Source organism: Tamandua tetradactyla, chromosome 7, assembly GCF_023851605.1.
Source record: "Tamandua tetradactyla isolate mTamTet1 chromosome 7, mTamTet1.pri, whole genome shotgun sequence".
NCBI classification, from domain to species: Eukaryota; Metazoa; Chordata; class Mammalia; order Pilosa; family Myrmecophagidae; genus Tamandua; species Tamandua tetradactyla.
The window spans coordinates 147,272,130-147,291,610 of record NC_135333.1 but is presented as its reverse complement, the minus strand read 5'-3'; the positions used below and the strand labels follow the sequence as shown (position 1 = coordinate 147,291,610).

The 19,481-nt window shown below is 34.2% G+C and overlaps 1 protein-coding gene across 5 annotated transcripts in view; it reads right to left on the bottom strand.

Annotated features, from left to right (window-relative positions):
• The window catches only part of NAV3 (neuron navigator 3), a 622,569-nt gene that overhangs the window by 38,996 nt on the left and 564,092 nt on the right, over positions 1-19,481 (bottom strand). For all 5 annotated transcript variants that reach the window (XM_077111502.1, XM_077111504.1, XM_077111501.1 and 2 more), the window contains 3 exons: positions 15,619-15,702; positions 6,814-6,925; positions 894-1,015 (listed from right to left, as the gene is read on the bottom strand). In XM_077111502.1, coding sequence (XP_076967617.1) covers positions 894-1,015; positions 6,814-6,925; positions 15,619-15,702 — 318 coding nt within the window. The remainder of the gene's footprint in view (positions 1-893; positions 1,016-6,813; positions 6,926-15,618; positions 15,703-19,481) is intronic.

Sequence of the window (19,481 nt, the reverse complement as noted above, 5' to 3'; positions counted from 1 at the left end):
GGTTTATATTCACCTCACTTCCTCTAGAGTTCACCTTGCAGAAACATGAAAGAGGGTGGAATTACAAATCAAGGGAATGAAGTCTGATCAGTGTTTTAAAATATTACCTGCATAAACATTTTTTAAAAAAAAACAAAAGAGATATTCTTTCATTATTCATTGAAGGCACTCCAGCAAAATCCTCTGACAGTTTTATTTTGGGTTTCATCAAGAGCTGTACTTATTGAAAATTGAATCTGTTTATAGTAGCACAAGAAATCCTTTACTTAACATTGCTTTTAAATACTTGATAGAACAGCATTTTCCCCTCATTACTTTTCAACAATTCTTTAATATTATCATAAATTGTATCTCTATCAAACCTAAGGCACAATTCTGTTAAAGTGTATTTCTATAAGTTCTGCTATATTCTTTTGGTAAGCAAAAAATCAAGCAGTCACTAATGTTGTCATTAAAGTTATTCTTCCTATCTTCCACCACCATTATCTCCTTTTCCTTCTGCTGCTTCTTCATCTCCACCATCACGGCAAACCTCTGCACTAAACCATTTGTTTGCTCGTCATCCTATTTTTCCTCACAACTCTGTAAAGTCATTAGTAATCATCCTATTTTGACAGAGGAGAAAAAGTAGGGCTCCAAAGCTGAAGTAACCAGCCCAATATCCAAATACATCTCACAGCTAAGTTTCAAACCCAATTTTACTCCCCATTCCAAAATTCTGCTCTTCAGCATCCTCTCACCCTGATGTAGGTGATGGATGCAGTTTTAGAGGTACTGGTCACTTGTAGAGGACGCTTCATACACATCTGCAGCTCTCTAAAGACCAAAAGGAAAAAGCCTGATTCATTATACTAATAATAGGTTTCTGACTCAGATTAATGATGATGGCTTACCCAGTTTTTCTTTTTCTTTTTCTTGGAGTCAGCATCGTTACCACTGCCGATGCTGGAATGGCTGGTGGCACTGTTGATACTGGAAACACTTTCAGAGGAATGCTGCCGTCTGATACGGAGATCTAGCAACAGACAGAGAGTATCATGTTTGTTCATAAAGACTCTTAGCTGAACAAATGTGACTTTCAGAGGAAGTTCTCTAATAAAGGTCAACAAGGCTTGATGCAGAGCATTTCAATGCAGTTTCGGTTTCATGAAGTGCAACAGTGTATGCTTTACTTGACTGAGTTATCTGCATTAAGATTCAGTGGGAATCTGATAGGTCTTTAGCACTGGTGGATTAATGAGTTCAGACTTTTGTCCAAAAATGAAGTGCAATGCTAGTGATTTCTACTAAATACCTGGATCAAACAGCATTTCCAAAATGACTTTTTCAAAATGATTAGTTCCATGGGAAAACGAAAACGTGTAATAGGATGATAATTAATTGTGTCTTTTTAATATTTGTGCTTTGAATAAAGTTACTGAAGCCAAATATATTAATTTTCCATTTCATAGAATCATACCATGTTAGAGCCAAACAAACCTTGAAAGTCATCTAACAAGAACTTAATCTCACAGATGAGAAAAACTGAAGTGTGTAGAAGTTAAGTAATTTGACAAGAGGTCAAAGAGCTAATGAAGGAAAGATCCTCAAGAGAGAATCTAAATAGAGTGGATTTGTGAATTAGTCAAGAGAAAAGATTCAAGAGTGCAATTCTTCCATCATGCCTATGGTCTCTGTCCATGACTTGGAGTAGAAGTAGCAGTAACAATCATAACGGAAAATAATAACAGAGCTAGCTTTAATCATGTGCTTTCTTTTACTCCTGGAGAACATAATTTTATTCTTAAAACAAACCACTGAAATGAGTTTAAGTACTAAAGGCAATTTGCCCAGAGTTCCATAGCTGAAAACTGGTGGGGCCAAACTCAGATCTACGCTGATTCCAAAATATATTGTACCTTCTGCAATACTTCTAGAAGCATACAGTGTTCTTCTACTTATACAAGACACATTTAAGGGTGTAGAATTTGATGTTTGATCACTTTTTGAAGGTATTCACTCAGCGCATACCATCAGGTTACAAGATTTTTTTATAGTTATTAAAATTAGAACTTTATCTGAAATTTTTTTCTACTTAGTGAACTGATACTAAGTGTTAGTGAAAACACTAGGAGAATGCAAAGATTATTTCTAAGGTGAAATTTGCTTCTTGTCATTGCTATCACTAGTTACATAGCATCAATACAGACTAGCCAAGCAAAAATTCTCAGTGGAACTTATAAAATGGCAAAGGATATCCATAGAAATAATAGTATAATATCAATATTTTTTTCAGTTGACTGGTTTATTTAATAGCAAAATGACTCATGGCAATGAGACTGTAACTAGTTGTAGTCTAATGTATAATAAATGACTGTATGTGTGGTTATTATATATATATCCTCATGTGCATATACATATATTAATTAGTATCTTATTTTTTCACATAAGGTAATAATTGTGCTAACAAAGTTTATAGGGGAGAAAATAATATATAGCCATTTTTCAGAATCCCTAGAGTTTGGTCTGTTAAAAAGTATTTAATCATTTAATAAACTAATTATGAGAAGAACATTTACTATTTTTGCAAGCCAAGATATTACAAACACCAAAATAAAAATCAAAGTATTTCTACAGGATATTTTCTTTAAGCAATATTCAGAATAAATAATTAATAATAAGCCTAATATTCCTTAAACAACTAAAATGGAAGTTATATTAATTGAAAATAGATGCTACATAGGCATTTTTTCATGGTTTCTTTGATTAATTCCAAATAAAATAAAATAGGTAAATCACTGGCATGTTATAAATTAATATAATCATAAGGTCAAAAGTAATCCATGGAGGGTGCACGGGTGGTTCAGTGGGTCGAATGCTCACCTTTCATGTGGGAGACCCGGGTTCGAATACCAGATCATGCACCACCACCCAAAAAAAAAAATCCATAGAGGCATTAGCTTCTGTTATGATTATATTTACTAGTAAAGATTAGCAAAGGCATAATTTCAACAATAATATGGAACAAAATAAATGCATATATATATATTTTTGCCAGTTCCTTCCTAGTGTATATAAGTGATTCAGTAAATGAGGTCAATGAAGAAATGTTCATCAAAATCTGAAAGAATGGAAAAGCCTATTTTAAAATTATGTATTTCAGTTATGTTTTTGTTCACTAATATCAGCTTCTTACATTCTCCATCACCACCACCTCCATTTAAGCTTCCACCAGCACTTACCTGTGCAGTAAGAACAGCTGCCTAATTTACTCCCATTCAAACCATTCTACAAATTGTGGGTAATTTCTTAAAAGAATAACTTCCTCACTCCCTTACTTAAGATTTCTGAAATTGGAACAGAAACAATTCCAACTCTTAAATATGGTCTAAAATCCCAAAGTAATCTGATCTCTGCTTCTCTCTCCAACCCTGTCCCACTTTACTTCACCTCTGCTCAGTATCTTCATTTGATCAGTTCCATAAAGGCGTAGGACCTAAGCTAGTTTCTGGCTCAGTGTCCTCTTGGAATGCTCTTTTGCCACCATTTACAACATGACCCCATAATTATTTCTCGGGTTTCCTCTTAAATACAAATTGCCATCTTGGAAAGGCTTTCTTTGATTATACAAACTCCAGGAGGTGCCCTGGTTCTCTCTCTACAGCATCCATTCTTGTTCATGTCAGAACTTAGGTAACTATTTATGCACACATGCTCAGCTACACCAACAATTACACACAATCACGTATTTTCTGCTCTCCCACTAGATTATAAATTCAGCAGAAACAAAGACCATGCCTATTTTGTTCACCATTTTAAAATCCAGGGTGTTGTATGAAGTATAGTACATGGTAGGTAATCAGTAAGCACTTGTTGAATAAATGTATTCTTTCAAACACTTAATGTTTGCATAACATTAGTCTAAAAAATATTTATTGGTGGCCACAATTTAATTTATGTTTTGCTGAACTACACTTAGTACACCTTAAGGAAGCAATAGCCCATATTTACACACAAAAGTAGTGACTTGAAAAGCATTAGCACATTTTTAAAAAGTAAAAGTAAAATTTTCCATTACTTTCAACTCTCATTGTAACAATTATACTTTAGGAAATAGGCTAAGAACTTGAGGGCACTTGAATGTAGAGTGTCTTTTTTGTTTTGTCTTTCAAGATCCAATAGTGTACCTAGCACACAGCAGGTGCTGAGATAATGTCCTCAATAAATAAATAATGTTGCTATTACTTATTAGTCTTTGTTAAGAAATATGATGCATAAATGCATACATACAGAAAAAAATAGAGTGCACATTAATAAATTGATAGGGGTTTTATAACAGTTTGAACTGATTTTATAGTGCTACCTCCTCTAAATATATATCTTAATATCCTGTGTTAAAAATTCACCTGAAAAAAAAATTGAAGGTCCGCTCAAACCAACTTTCTACACGATTTTCAAATACAAATGTATAGGCTATTCAATCAGCTTAATAAAGAGGTAAAGATAAATATTTAGACCAAATGACTTTATTATCTCCATGTAATATATCAATGTTCAATGTAATAAGAATCACTTTGGTTGCATTGAATTTAATATTGAGTTTTAATATTACTGAAACACAATTTAAATATTCTGTATATGTTCAATCCTTTATAATTAGTTGCTTTTGTTAGTTTTAAATCTTGACAAATTATTTCTACTTATTTGGATATTAAACTTATTTTATTCACTTTAGGTACTCCTCCCATATTTCTGAGCAAAGGAATTCCTATTTTTCCAATTTCAGTAGATGTATTAAGCTACCTGTTGCTTAAGAGAAAAGGAATCCTTCTAGAAAGTTTCATTTCAGTGAGTTGTATTGCATTAAAAGAAAGGATTAAGCTTCTTAAAATCCCTTCTGGACCTATTTATGAAATGAAGATTTAGAACATAAGCGGCTTTATTATAGCTCTAAGATGAGCTTTAAATATGCAGTAATTTTCCATATAAATTTCCATATAAATCAACTGCCTTGCATGGAGAGTTGCTACATTTAACCAGAAGTCTCCTCTAGAGAACTGGTCTTCCTTCAATTTAAGTCTATCTCATTTTGTGTAACTATTTTCCCAAAATTTAAATTAAAAAAGTCAAATGGTGGTGTTTTTTCTACAAAATTTGATTAAGCCTCTTTATGCACAGGGTATCACTCCAGGCACTGGGATTAATAGAACAGAGCACTCAACAATCAGGAAAGGCAGACCACAAATAAATTAGAGCAACAAAGTATAACATAAATTTTGATAGGAGAGTTTTTGTTATTTCTAGAAATACATAACAGGGAACCCCATCCAGTTTAGGGGTCAAGGAAGCATATTTAAGTCAATTTCTAGAGGGTCTAAATGAGTTGCTATGCTGAATGGAACTGGAATATTCCAATTCCAGTTGGAATATATAGGATGTGTGAAGTATTTTTGAGAAAATTGAAAGTTCAGGATAGCTGAAATACGCAATAAAGAACATGACAAAAGAGCAAGAGATAAAATCTGGAAAAATATATGGCATATAACTGGTAATCAATAAAAATTAATTGAATGAATGAGGCTAACGGAAAGATCTTATGTCATGTTAAGGAGATTGCATCTTATCCAAAACCTACAGGATACCTATGGATATATGTTTTTAGATGGCTACTTTATTTTCAGTGAGAAGCTGGGTGTATAGTAGGACAAAATTAGGGGAAGGGAGGCTATTTAGGAGGTTGTGGGCATAGTTCAGAGAAGAGAGGAGGCATGGTGGTAACAGGGAACAGAGAAAACTGAGCAGTTTCAGGAGATAATTAAGAAGTAGGATTAGCAGAATCTGGTGAGTTACTGAATAAGGAAAGGAAGGGTAATGAATGACATCTAGAAAACCAAGAAAGTATGACGTCAGGGATATTAAAGAAAATAACGTTTCAGATATGAATGGGCATCAATATCAAATGCTGTTTACATGTCCACATAAGAATTTTAAATGTTTTATTGGATTTAGGTTCATACAAGTTGCTATTGATCTTGAAGAGAATAGTTTTGGTGGCATGGCAGGAAAAGAAGCCAGACTCCAGTGGGCTGAAAGGTGATTGGTGACTGAAGATATCGAAAGAGTCCATCATTTTTTGTCAGAATTAATCTGGAAATTGAAAGAGAGCTGGTGGGGCATTTGAGATTTAGAAAGGGATTTTTATGCTGGGAGAGACTTGAGCATATTAAATACCAGTGAAAAGAGTCAGGGTCTGAATAAACAGAATCCATGCAAAGTAAAAAAATAAAAAAAATTCTTTGGTAAAGCATATTTCTTCAGTGAAAAAACAAGTGGTGGAAGGTAGTGGCATAGAGGAGCATGTTATTGTTTAGAATTCCTGGTTCATGCTGTTCTTCTTCTTATTTTTTTTTAATTATCTTCTTTAAAAAAAAAAATCCCAAACCAGGCTGAGTTGCTCCCCTCAACCATTACTGGGCATATTATCACATCGATAACCTTATTTCTGTGTGCATATCTGGATTTTCCTACTCCTTATGGGTTGGCTCTGCTTCACGTCAGATAGACATGCATTAACCAACCTCCCCACCCCTACCCTCACAAAGCAAGTGGAGAGAAATGCAAGTATAACTGTAGAAACAACTTTCTTAAAATCAGTTTAGTACTTATTTGCTAATGAAAGCTGCAGTTCCCAAATTCTTGGATCTTAACCTCATTAGTACCAACTTGACCATTATAAAAGATAGTGTCACTATGTAAAAGTAGCTTGCTTCTAATGAATGAATAAAATCGGTGTCTATGGCATTGTATGAAAAATGGCAAAGGCTCTAATTATACCTTTGGGAGGGGGGTCCGGACCATTTAGGGCTCCCTGAATGGCTGCCTGGGCGGCAGAGTTCTGGGCCTTCAGCATTTCGATGGTTTCTCTTAGTTCTATAAGTTCAGACTCCTGCAGAACAAACAGAGTTTATGAGCTTTAATACCTAGAGGGAAGAATAAAATACCCTTGTTCATAATTCACCATCAAATGGGTGAGGTTTTATGTAGTTCTAATCTCCTAGGAGCTCTGGGTGCTTGGCTGACCTCGTGAAGTTATAGCTAACAACTTCTCATTTAGCTAAAGGTAAAGGAGATATCCCAGCTCCTGCCCAATTTCCTGGGTATAATAATTAAATGTGATTTGAATAGTCTCTACTCCTTTCAAAGGATGGCACCCAGAGCTGGCCAGTACAAATTAAAACAAGATATGACAACTCACATTTTAGATGGAACATATTCATGCTGCTTAAGATAGATGTCTAGATATCATTATTGCACTGTCACATTATATTCTACTTACTGTGAGCTGAAAACCCTGAATTTTAGTTAAATGAGTAAATTCGGACTTTGTTTCGTTGATTTCCCACTTAGACAACTGAATTTTTGTATTCAAGTGTAACACCTGGAAGTTATCCTTTATTCATCTTATGAAATTAGCAAGGCCAGCTTAGTTTCTGACGTTTTTCATCCACTAATACGTATTGATTCCTGGTATGGACACTCAAACTCACTAAGTCAAAGCAACATAGGGAATAAAACAATAAGGGAAAGGAATATATGAAACCTACTGCCCTTAAGTAGTAGCTAAATTACAACAGCAAAAACAAAAGTTAGCTTGCTAGGCAAACTTTTATAAAACTTCTATTTCCTAGCAATTATAAGGTAGTTTTAGGATATATCCCAACAAAAACCCTTATATAAATCTGATCTCTTCCAGTATTTAGGAAGTGAATTATTTCACCAAAAATGGGTTACTCTGAGATGGATAAAAGAGAAAGAAAAAAAGGAACTGGATTGCTTTTTAAGATTAGTACAATATTTTCTTCAAAAGCCCAATTATAAGAGTATCCTTGGTAGTGATGACGATCATAAAAATTAGATCTCTTTCAGCCTGTTAGAGTGGGAATTTCTCAGTAATGATTTGTCATTCTTCATTTTCTTTAGCATCATTGGCAGAAAGCCAGAATCAGGCTGGCTTCTTCATTCCACAGTATCCGCATTCAACATCTCCTAAAATATATGAAAAGTGGCAAGGACTGTCGACAATTGCCTTTGCAGGAAATGGTTTCATTCATGAGAATGTCAAGTAACTATTCTAACTTTAAGATACTTAAAAAAAAAAAAAAGATAGGTGGTGTTAATTTGAAAGATATCCAAGTTTGGAACAGACATCTGGAATCACATGTATCTACTTTCATTAGATATCTAACATATTCCTCATAGAAGGCTGATTTTCTTAAAAACAAACCGTTTTATAGAATTTTAATTAGTTTATAAATCAAAGAATCCCAAAATGAAAAATCATTCCATTTATCATACAGGAAACTTCTGGAAATTTTCCAGTGTCATGCCACAAAAATCAGACCCAATCTGTCATCATTCCTCAATTTCTCCAAGTTCAATATTCTCTACCTTGACAACTAGTAATAGATAAGTTTACCATAATTTAATACATTTGTCCATTATAAAATAGATAAAATAATTACAGGAAGTTCATTTTGTTTTTACCAGAAATTTATTTGCAGTAAGACTAAATATAGTATATATTTAATGAGTCACATAATTTTAGAACATATACACTCTGCTAAATTTTAATTAAAATCAGATTTACATTCTTAATCTTAAAATCAATGCTTATTTGATTGCAGATTAAAATCTGCTAAAATTTTGGTTTTAGTTTTAAAAGAGAAAAATGGAAATGAGAAAGTCTCATGCACATATCTAAGAAATTGAAGTGAAATATTTAGCTGACTTATTTCAATGTTAAAACTTTAAGCTCTTCTAGAGAAATCTACTCTAAAATTTTTTAAATGATTAAAGTGGAGTATTCAGGGAATATTACTATTCAGATAACTGTGATTAAAATATAGAAGAATGATCACTTTCTAATACTTAGTATCTCTATGAAAATGGCAGACCGTAATAGGCTTGATGTTACTAAGCATGACACACCAGCCCAAAGGAAGAATAACTGGGTAAGAATTATATTCATTATATAGCTTGAGAAAATCACATCTATGAAAAATTAGTTTAGTCAAATTCATAATAGCAACTCTTTAGGAGGACTTTGTAAGTGTAAGCAAGTCCTTACAAAATAATTCAATGGTCTTAAAAGCAAAATTCTACATTTACAGAATCTGTTCAAACCTAAACTAATTATATCTCCTTTTCTCCTTTCTTGAGAGAAAGTTCCTTCCTTCTTTCTTATTTCAATTAATGAGATCCTGCCTCACCTTGTTACTCAAGCTAGAACCATCTCTTTTCTGCGTCTTTGTATATGTTATTTCCTTTGTCAGCCCTAAAGAACATGATGAGATGCCACCATACAGGTAAAACTTCTTAATTTTTTTTTTTTTTTTTTTTTTTTTTAAAGAGAGAGGGAGGAAGGGAAGGAAAGACAGAGAGAAGGAAGGAAGGATGGAAGGAAGGAAGGGAGGAAGAAAGGGAAACATCTTTTAAACATTTTCTTGTTTTATTATATTTTGTTTGTTTGTTTGTTTTTTACATGGGCTGGGGCCGGGAATCGAACCGGGGTCCTCCGGCACGGCAGGCAAGCACTCTTGCCCGCTGAGCCACCGCGGCCCGCCCAAAACTTCTTAATTTTCCTCCCAGGAAAACTGAAAAGATACCTTCTCCTTGCTTCTAGACCATTCAGTGCATTTATTTCTGCAGACTGGGGGACTAATAAATGTTGGGATAATTTTGGTGAAAAGTGCTTGTTTATGTAAAATAAGTGTTTCTCCCCTTCAGACAATAATTAAAAACCTTGACTTAACTAAAATAAAAAAAAATTACTAATTTTTTTTATAGGAGGATGTTTGATCACCTAGGGAATGGAGTGCCATATCAAATTGTCAATAACTTTATCATACACTGCAAACAGAAAGTCTTAATATGGCTAGTAAGTGGAATCATCTTCCTTGGATGACAAGGAAACAGATTTTCCTTTCCCTCTGTTCCAACAGAATCATAAAGATGCATTTAAAGCATTTAAAAATAAAAACTTGGCTGGGAAATACAAAGTGTTTTTCAATAGCTTTTTTCTAGCCTTTCTTTTTCCCCTTCTAAATTACAGTTAGCTGTTCACATTTATTTTTTTAATCATATTTTTCTAAGATTTCTATAATGCATGATTTCTATAATCAAAACATTGTCTCCATGGAACAATGCACTCCCCTCTCCCACCTTTTTTTTTTTTTTTTTCTTGGCCATGGCAATGCGGATTGAAGTATGATTAGAAATGAGTTCCAGAGAAAATGAATATCCATCATTAGATATCTGAAATATTTTCCATATGGACTCTTTTTAGAGGGCAGCCTAATGGAAGATTCTCAAACTTTAAGAATTCCTATTCAACCTTCAGAAAAATCCTGAAAAAATGTACACACCATCAGATTATGGATTTAAAGTCTATTCCTACAATTCAGCAGTTCCCGATTTCATTCTTTCCTCATTAATTATAGAAAAGAGTATTTCAGACTGGTAGAACTTCAAAAAGGGTCTTGAAACTAAGTTGATCAGATCATATGTTGCTGGTTCAAAGTGATATTATTTTAGAATCTGAGGACCCAACTTCAATGTCATTGCCCTTCAATGAGCCATTAAAAGAATGTTACTGGAAACACCTGCTGACCATGTAAGTTTCTAGTTTTCCATGAATGGTTTTCTCGTATAAAAGAAGTTGGATGGAGTCAATATCCCCCTAGCTGTTAAGCTGTTTTGTACATGTTTAAGGCTAAACAAATTATTAAGGTCATATTTGAGATGCCTCAAAATAAAATAATCAAATTTTGTGTCTTAATACCAACTTTCCTCAGCATTAGTTCCAAGCTAATTTCTTAACTATATCTGACCTCTTTCCAAATTCCTCTTGGGTATAAGCCAGATGTAGAATCCCAGTGCTGACTGGGATTCTTGGCCACAAATATTGTCAACCAACTTGACCTTCTAGGAAAGATGAAAAAAAATTCAATTAGTTTTTAATTTTGCTTTCTCACATTCACACTTACCAGCTGTATTTTCTTTGAAACATTTCCCTTCTTAGTGTTTGCCATGAAATCTTGTGAAGTTTTCTACTGAAAGAACCTGGCCAGCTCTGCCCCAGCTTGGTTCGGATGATCTAAATTCACCAATTTCCAGTAGTAGAAGTAATTTGGAAAATATGGGTTCATATTATTCTATGCTCTAAAAGGCTAATGTATGTATTTTTTCTAACTCTTGTGACACAGTTTTAGAAATCTTTCCAGACAACTAAATATGTTAATCTAAACTGGGGAAAATTTAATGTAAAGTACCAGTTCAACTAATTTAAAAAAAATTTACACTATTTTTGAAAGAATTCCCTCATTTTCAATGCTAAGTAACTTTTCATCAAATCACCTAAAGAAGAGTTTCACAGCAGTAAGAATGAAAAATTCTTATGCTTTACAGTTGGTATAAGGGTTAGCGACGCTCTATCACTCTTAAGAGATGACACTCTATCTTGCTCTGACCTATTAACACGACTAGCCTATCATAATATGTGTGCTACTTGCCCTGACATCACAGCTATACAGAAGTGATATGAAGTCTTCCACATTTCCAATTTCTAAATATTATCTGTGAGTATAGCTTTAGTAAATTTCAACCCAAGGATTTAAAAGCTCTGCATAATTTTCAACCATTAAAATACAGATTTGCACAATTCCTGCCGTTTTTATTATTTCTATTGCAGCCTTTCCCAGTTGATGTTCTGCGATAAAATTAAGCCCTATAAAATGCTTTGAGTGACTATTTTCTCAATTTTGACAAGAATGGTACATGACTGGCACCATTCTAGAAGAAGAAAAGAGAGGTTAGTTTATTACACATACTGTATATGATGAATGCATTAGGGCATTGTTTCTCTTGAAGAGAAACTTTATGAAAGAGACAAGGACCCGCAAATAGAGAGAAATTCCTGACCAAACTATTTCACCATCACAGTATTAAAATGTTAGGATATAAGTAAGGAATAGGGCAGTGCCTGGAGATTATGCCACCCTCTAGCCAGAATTATTGAAAATCATCTTATTTTCCCCTATTTATCGATTTTCTATTACAAAACATGGTCTTTTAGCAGCTATTTGGAAATGCTGCTAGATTGGTCTTCATTAAATTAACTTTATCATGTTAGTCTGTTGTCAAAACCTTTGAATGGCTCTTTATTGTCCAAGACCAATTTCCTTAGACACCTTTCTAGCCTAGTTCCAAGTTTCCCCCACAATGTTCATTTTTCCCTTATCGTTGCTCATAATTTCCATCTTTCCTGCTCATACTCATGCTGTTCCTTCCTCTATGGCATATGTTCCTCCTATTTTCACTTAATCGTCTCCATCCTCCCAAAGCCTGAGGTGCCTCCTCTCTGCTACCTCCACTCTGAAGCCAGCTTGAAGACGCGATTGTTCTCTGTAAGAACACTCATGACATTGCACTTTTATATTCCTAATGGCATCTATAATTTTCTGCCTTCTGAGTGGTTCATATGTATTTTTTCTTTCTTACCAGGCAGAAAGTGTTCTAGCAGACACATTTGGCAAGAGAATCAGTGTGATTTGGCATCTGGATATAATGAAAGTTATATAGGACACTATTTGAGGGAGTGATACTGGTCCATAAGCCAAATGAAAATTTCAACGTAGTTTTCAGCCTAAGAATGCCATGTGATTGTTGAAAATCACACACTTCGAAGATGGAAGAAGTCACACCACTAAGATCTGCATCTTACTTAATCTAAATATGTAACGAAGAGCATATAACCACCTTGACTTTAGTTAACTTGGGCATTGGTGTCCCACACTACTCCTCAACTTCCTCACTCTCAGCTTGACTTTTTTCAGTGCCATCGCCTGAAACATTGTATGCTTTAATTATATTTTTAATCATCATTTGTCACATACTAGAAGGATATGCATTCTATATTGTTCTTTGCTGTATTCTCAGAAGTGAAATAGTATCTCATAGACAGTAGGCATTCAATAGAAATTTGATGAATGACTAATTGGATAAAACCCTGGGACTCCAGGAACTGAATTTGAAAACCTCTAGTCTACATTCTCTAAGCATTATTTATTTATTTATTTTTGCATGGGCAGGCACCGGGAATTGAACGTGTCACTGAGCCACTGTGGCCCACCCTATTCTCTAAGCTTTTACCCAGGACTTTTGGATCACCAGAGAGCAACACACCCTTTTATCTCAACTCCCTGAAGAAATGCCTTTACTGAAACTATGATTAAATGTTAGGCCCTTAGCTTTTAGAGAAATGTCTATATGAATAGTTTTTGTCTTTTGTTGTTCCATGACCCTAATTTAAGCACTATTGAAATAAATTCCTCCTTGAATCCAGTGCCAAAAATTTTTGTCTCTTCAATGTAAATTATTCTCTTCTGGTCAGAAAATGAGAATCAAACATGCCAAGTGACCTCCCTTTGTGCCTTAGCCTTCTTAACATTCAATTCAGTTCAGTGTTTCGCAGGAGTAATTATTTAGACTTAGTCTTCTATTTAGATACATTCCTCTATTTTTTTTGTTAGATTCAGTCATTTTTATTTGAATTGTGCTATTTCATATTGTGAATAATTTTATAGGTCCACTCAAACCCTCTTTGGAAACAGGCAAGCTTTAAATCTCAGATTTAAAAACTAAGTTCCAAACATTGTTTCATGTGTACAGCCTCTATGCAGAAGGGGGATCATTTTATTTTCAGTTAAACAGATGTGAAGGAAAATCTCAGACTATGATATTGTCTAAGAAAATTTTCACAATTTTGACAATGCTATATTGAAGGCTAATGAGTGCACAATTATGAAACTTCTTAGAGTATAGAAATCACATTTTTATATATTCAGTTACTATTCATAGCCATTATAAATTAACATACCTGTATATTTTCCAACTTCTATGAGAATATTTACTTACAAATATAGAAGAGTGAAAGTTAACATTAAATTGTAAAAATCAACCAATTTTGCCTTTAAAATATTAAGAAATCAATACTAATCTTGCTTATCAATATACCTTGCATTTGACCAATGATGAATTCGACTTACCTTACATTTTTAAAGGTCAAAAGAGAGAAATATAAAGAAGATAATATTTGTTGATTGTCTACTCTGTGTCATGTTATCATAGCATCTCACTTAATCCTCATAATGATTTTACAAGGCAGTTATTATAATCCTCTTCATTTAAATGATAAATGAGTTTCAGAAAGGTTAGATACCCTTGGTCAAGATGACACAGCTCTTAAGAAATATGGCCAGGATTCATACTGAATGTTTATATTCTCTTCCACCCAGCTACCTTAAACAGGCTTGTAATCCTCTTTTCTGGGTCCTAATATTACATATTGAAGTAACAAACTGTACCAAAAGCTTTCTAGGGTCAAAAAGAGTATGCCAGATGTCCTTCTAGAAAAGGTTGGACAGGCATGGATAGTGTTCTCTTTCATGGGCAGGGACTATCTACGACATAGAAGAAAGGAAGATAATGGGAAAACGGAATGCAGTATGCTAATTACACCAGAAATTATGATATTAGACTTGATTTAATTGGACTATCTCATTTTTAAACACCTTTTTAAAAATAACAAACTGACAAAATTTAGTATTACATGCTTGTTCAGTAAAGCTAGTAGCATATCTTACAGAAGCAAAAGACAAAATTGAAGGCATCCCTATAGAGAGACAGAGGGATTGATTAGAAAATATGCAAAAAAATTTATATTACGGTTCTCTTGATAATTAGAAGAAAAAACATGGGCAATACACATATTATGCACCCATGCATTTCTTGTAAACCGTTTCATACAATTCCAGAGGCCTTTATGACACCCATCTAAGGTCTGAACAGAGAGGTAAAGTACCATGATCAGAAAGAAAGGGATCAGAGTCTCTCACAGCAGCGTGGGCATTTCTGATGCATCTACCTTTGTGAACTGAATTCTTTGTTCTTTGTCTTTTAGTATTGCTGTTTCCACACCATAAAATCCTTTGAGTTTACTTTAAAGCTTTCGATATACCTGAAATAACTCTATTTCAAAGACAGCATGCCCCAGATGCTAACTCATCCTTTTTACTCCAAAGTTACACAGGACTGTACCCTGTCCCAAAGCTGCTGCCTCTGAAAGCTCCTTACTTTGTAGAATCCTTACATCTGTTTCAGCCCTCTTTCCTGGGACTCATCCTATGGTCATGGTTTATAACTGGGCTTATAGAAAATGCATCTGTGAAAATTCTTGTCAGATTACAAGTTTTGTCAACTGTCTAACAAATTGTTCCTAGAATATTCTAACTCATCTCCGATGCAACTGTTTCTCTCTCTTAACATTTGGTATTCTTTTAATAGTTTCAATGTGAAACACAAGAATAGACTGCTTAGAAAGAACTGCGTGTGTATATGCATCCCAATATGGATTACCTGAATCATAAATCTTTAAAATTAAAATTTAAACAGTAAAGGTATTATCATCTCATTTTTGCAATTTAGTATAGAATGGAGGCCCACTAGTACCTCAGGTAAGGCTTAAACATCCTATGCAAATTGCTGTCTCTTCTCAAGCCCCAGTACAATTCCTGTGCATACCTTCTGTTCCGCTGTCATGGTTAGACTTTGCAACCGGCCAGTCATATTCCCTAAACTCTTTTCAAAAGCAGCAACAAGGTGAGCCTGTGAACAAAATTGTAAGAATACATTTTAAATGTCAGAATCTTCTGCAGATGGATAAAAACCCTTCATTTCACAAAATACATAATTTCAGCCATTCTCTTTAAATACAAAAGGCCATCATGTTTAGCTCACAAATGATGACTCCCTTTTAACACAAACACCCATTCATTCTTTCTAAACTTTAGCTTTCTAAACTCAGTGTTTCAGCTGCTTGACATTTCATTTAAGTTCAATTGCTGAAAGGGGATGGGCTTTTGCAAATAAATTACCTTCTGATTTACACATCATGGAGGGATTTGACACTTGGAATTCTGAATTAAGTCCTGAGTTGCCATTTTTTTCAGACTTAAAGCTCAGGAGGAGGCCACTAAAACAGTCGATGGGAAAATGTCCGTCATTTTGAATCTTCCATGATGACCTTTGAAGATATTGTTAGCTACTCTTTTGTAATGACACTCTCCTTCAAGTGTGAGACATTTGCTGACAGCACTAACATTATCTTTTCTCTTTTTCTGCTTACAAAGACTTGTATCTAAAAAAGTTGTCTTCATTTTCTAAGGTTTTTTCAATATAAGGGCTTTTCTTTCAACTTTATTCCCTTTAATTAAGGAAATATACATAAGGCCAGCTACCGAAAATGCTCGGTTGTAGTTTATTTAACATTAAGTTTTGTGACTTGGGGTTTTATTTTAAATTACAGAGAATTATACATACTGCAGAATATAACCATAACTCATACGATTAGGAGGTATCTGAGAATCTTAGTACAGTTCTAAAATGGACCGCTTTCTACTGATTTTCCATTTTGTAACACATTTTGAATCACAGAATATTAAGCACAATGGTGTGTTTCCATCTTCCACCATGACTTTAGATAGAAATACAGGTACATTATCTCAAATTGATATAATGTTGTTGTGCCCCTAAAAGGATATGAGGATAAGAAGAATATTTCACAACCCATAATCTAATGAATCATCTCTGAGGCAAAATTTGGCAATCTTTGGCAGAAGATTGATTTTTGTATTTTGAGAAGTGAGTTAGAAGACCCCGATAAAATCCATGTCCTTGTAGCTCTAGCAGAGAAGGAAGAATGAAGCACCCACATATTATTAAATGGGTCACAAAAGCCCAAAGAATTAGAGCACTGGAAGTTTATTTCATGATTAGTAATGGCTAGAATGTACAAGTCCCTTGTTTTAGCACCATGTTACAAAGATGAACTTGTTCCTAGCTCAAGGAATTTGTTCCTAATGCAAGTTGCCTTTCTTTAGCTGACACTGTAACATGGGGAAGTCTAATTTGTAGAAAATACTTCCACTACTCTTCGGTCCATCAATACAATTTGTGCTCTCATTCATATCCTCTCTCTCTCTCTTCCTCCCTCCTTCTCTCTCTCAGAATTAGACATCAAGGTTTATGAACAGATTTAACTGGATAAATAGCATTCTAAGACAAAAAAGAAGAATGATATCTTGTAGTTTAAAATGTTCTCAATGACAAGAAATGTCAGAACATCAGAATTACTACATTCAGAAATTAGTATAAGGATAAGTTCTCAGTTTCTTCTTGTGAAAAAATCCTGCACATACAGAAATGTGGACAAAACGAAAATATATGGCTCAGTTATGACTCACACAGTCAACAGTCATGTACCCACCAGTCAAGCCAACAAATAGAACACTTCAAGTCCCCACTATGACCTCTTTTCAATCCTCTCTCTTCACAAAAATAATCACTATGATGACTTTTGTTGCAATTATTTTCTTGTTTTTCTTTGTAGTTTTACCACCTAAACTTGCATTCCTAAATACTGTTACGGTTTTGCCTATTAAAATGATATCTAAGTGGATTCTTATGGTATGATTATTTTGTTACTTTTCTTTCGATTAACATTATGTTTTTGAGATTCATTTATGCTGAGCAGATCAGAAGATGAAGCATTCCTACTTGTGAATTTACCACAATTTATTTGCTCATAACAGCACATAATTGTTAGTTTCAATTTGAGGTATTAGATATACCATTGTAAACATACACTTAGTATTAAGATTTAAACACCAAAATGGCTTATTTTCTTTTGTCTTTTAAGGAAAATTCTACTAGAAAGTCTTTGTTAATATTTACTAAATGAAATGTAACATTCTACTTAATTTTACAAAGTTTAAATCACTCAAAATGGTGATTTGTAAAGTTTTATTGTTGAAATGTGGGTCCTTGAATATTTAAACCTGAAGAAACTTACTTCATTTTACCTTTTGGGGAAGGTTAATAGGAGCTTAAAAACTGACAGGAATATAGAACTACTAAACTTGACCATCAGGGAATCCCATGATACTATGTAAAACTTGAGGGACAGCCAAATCAATAGGCCATACCCTCGATCATGAGGCTTACTCTTGTGAAGCTTATGTAGGTAGTGGAGAAGCTTAGACTACCTATAGGCATGCCTAAGAGTTATTTCTGGAGGGACTCTTCCATTGCTGATATGTGGCCTCAGTCTTTCTAAGCCCAAATCTGCAAGTGAAGTCATTGCCCTCCCTCTACATGACACATGGCATCCAGGGGTGAAAGTCTCCCTGGTGACGTATGAGATAACTCCCAGGGATGAATCCAGTCCTGGCGCCATGGGATCAACAATTCTATCCTGACCAAAAGGGGGAAAAAAGTGTCATTAATAAAGTATCAGTGGCAGAGGAGTTCAAATAGAGTTGTGAGGCTACTCTGGAGGTTGTTCTTATGCAAACTTCAGGTAGACCTTGCTACTCAACATAACCTGCCAACACCCAACCAGGACCATTTCAGCCAATCCCAAAGAACACCTAGGGCAATATGTAAGATTCCACAAGGGTTTCATGCACTAGCGTATCTTTCCAGAAACCTACAATCTCCAGATGGGTCCCTGGTCCAGATAAGTCCTGAAACCTAGATCTGCCTCTTCAGAACATCAGATAGTTCCACCCCCCTTCCCCATATTAGTGACAGATCCTTCCAATATGAAAAATTTAGAATTGCCATAGCCCAAACACCCCTAAAGAAAGGGACAGAAAGGTAAAAGATGATGGTGGAGTTTTACAGAGAAGATAGGATTTAACAAATGAATATGAGTGCTGAATCATTAAATTAATATCTCTTTTAGTCTCCAGTATTTTAGAGCAGCTAGAAGTAAAAAGCTAACATTGTGGAATTGTAACCTATGTGAAGCTCTGAAATATGTTCTACAACTAATTGTGGTGCTGTGCTTTGAAATTTATAGCTTTTTTTTTTGCATATATGCTATTTTTCATTAAAAAAGAAGGAAAAAAGTTTATTATGATGATAAAAAATGTTTAAGCCTCTAATCTCCTATATTCTGGAGCAGCTAGAAGGAAAAATATAAAAGGATCATATGGTAGCCCATGACAAACTCTGGGATCTGTCCTGTAACTACTTATTGAAGAGTGCTTTGAAAACTATTGCTTTTTTATTTCTTTGCTTTGTATATATGTTATACTACACACAAAAAAAAGTTAAAAATAAAAAAAATAAACTGACAAGAAATCAGACTGTAAAGATTATATTGTATAAAATATGTTGCATAATTTTTTTAGCCCAAATAAATAGAAAATAGCTAGCATTAGAACGTTAGTTTTCATTCCCCAGAAAAATTATTTTTTAATTAATTACTCAGAAAAATTTGTAACTGGTTGCAAAGGAGCATTTCAATTTGAGTTAAATTCTTCTCAATGAAAAGTATGCTAAAAGTCTGTTTGTAAAATGCGGCTTTACATTTATGTCAC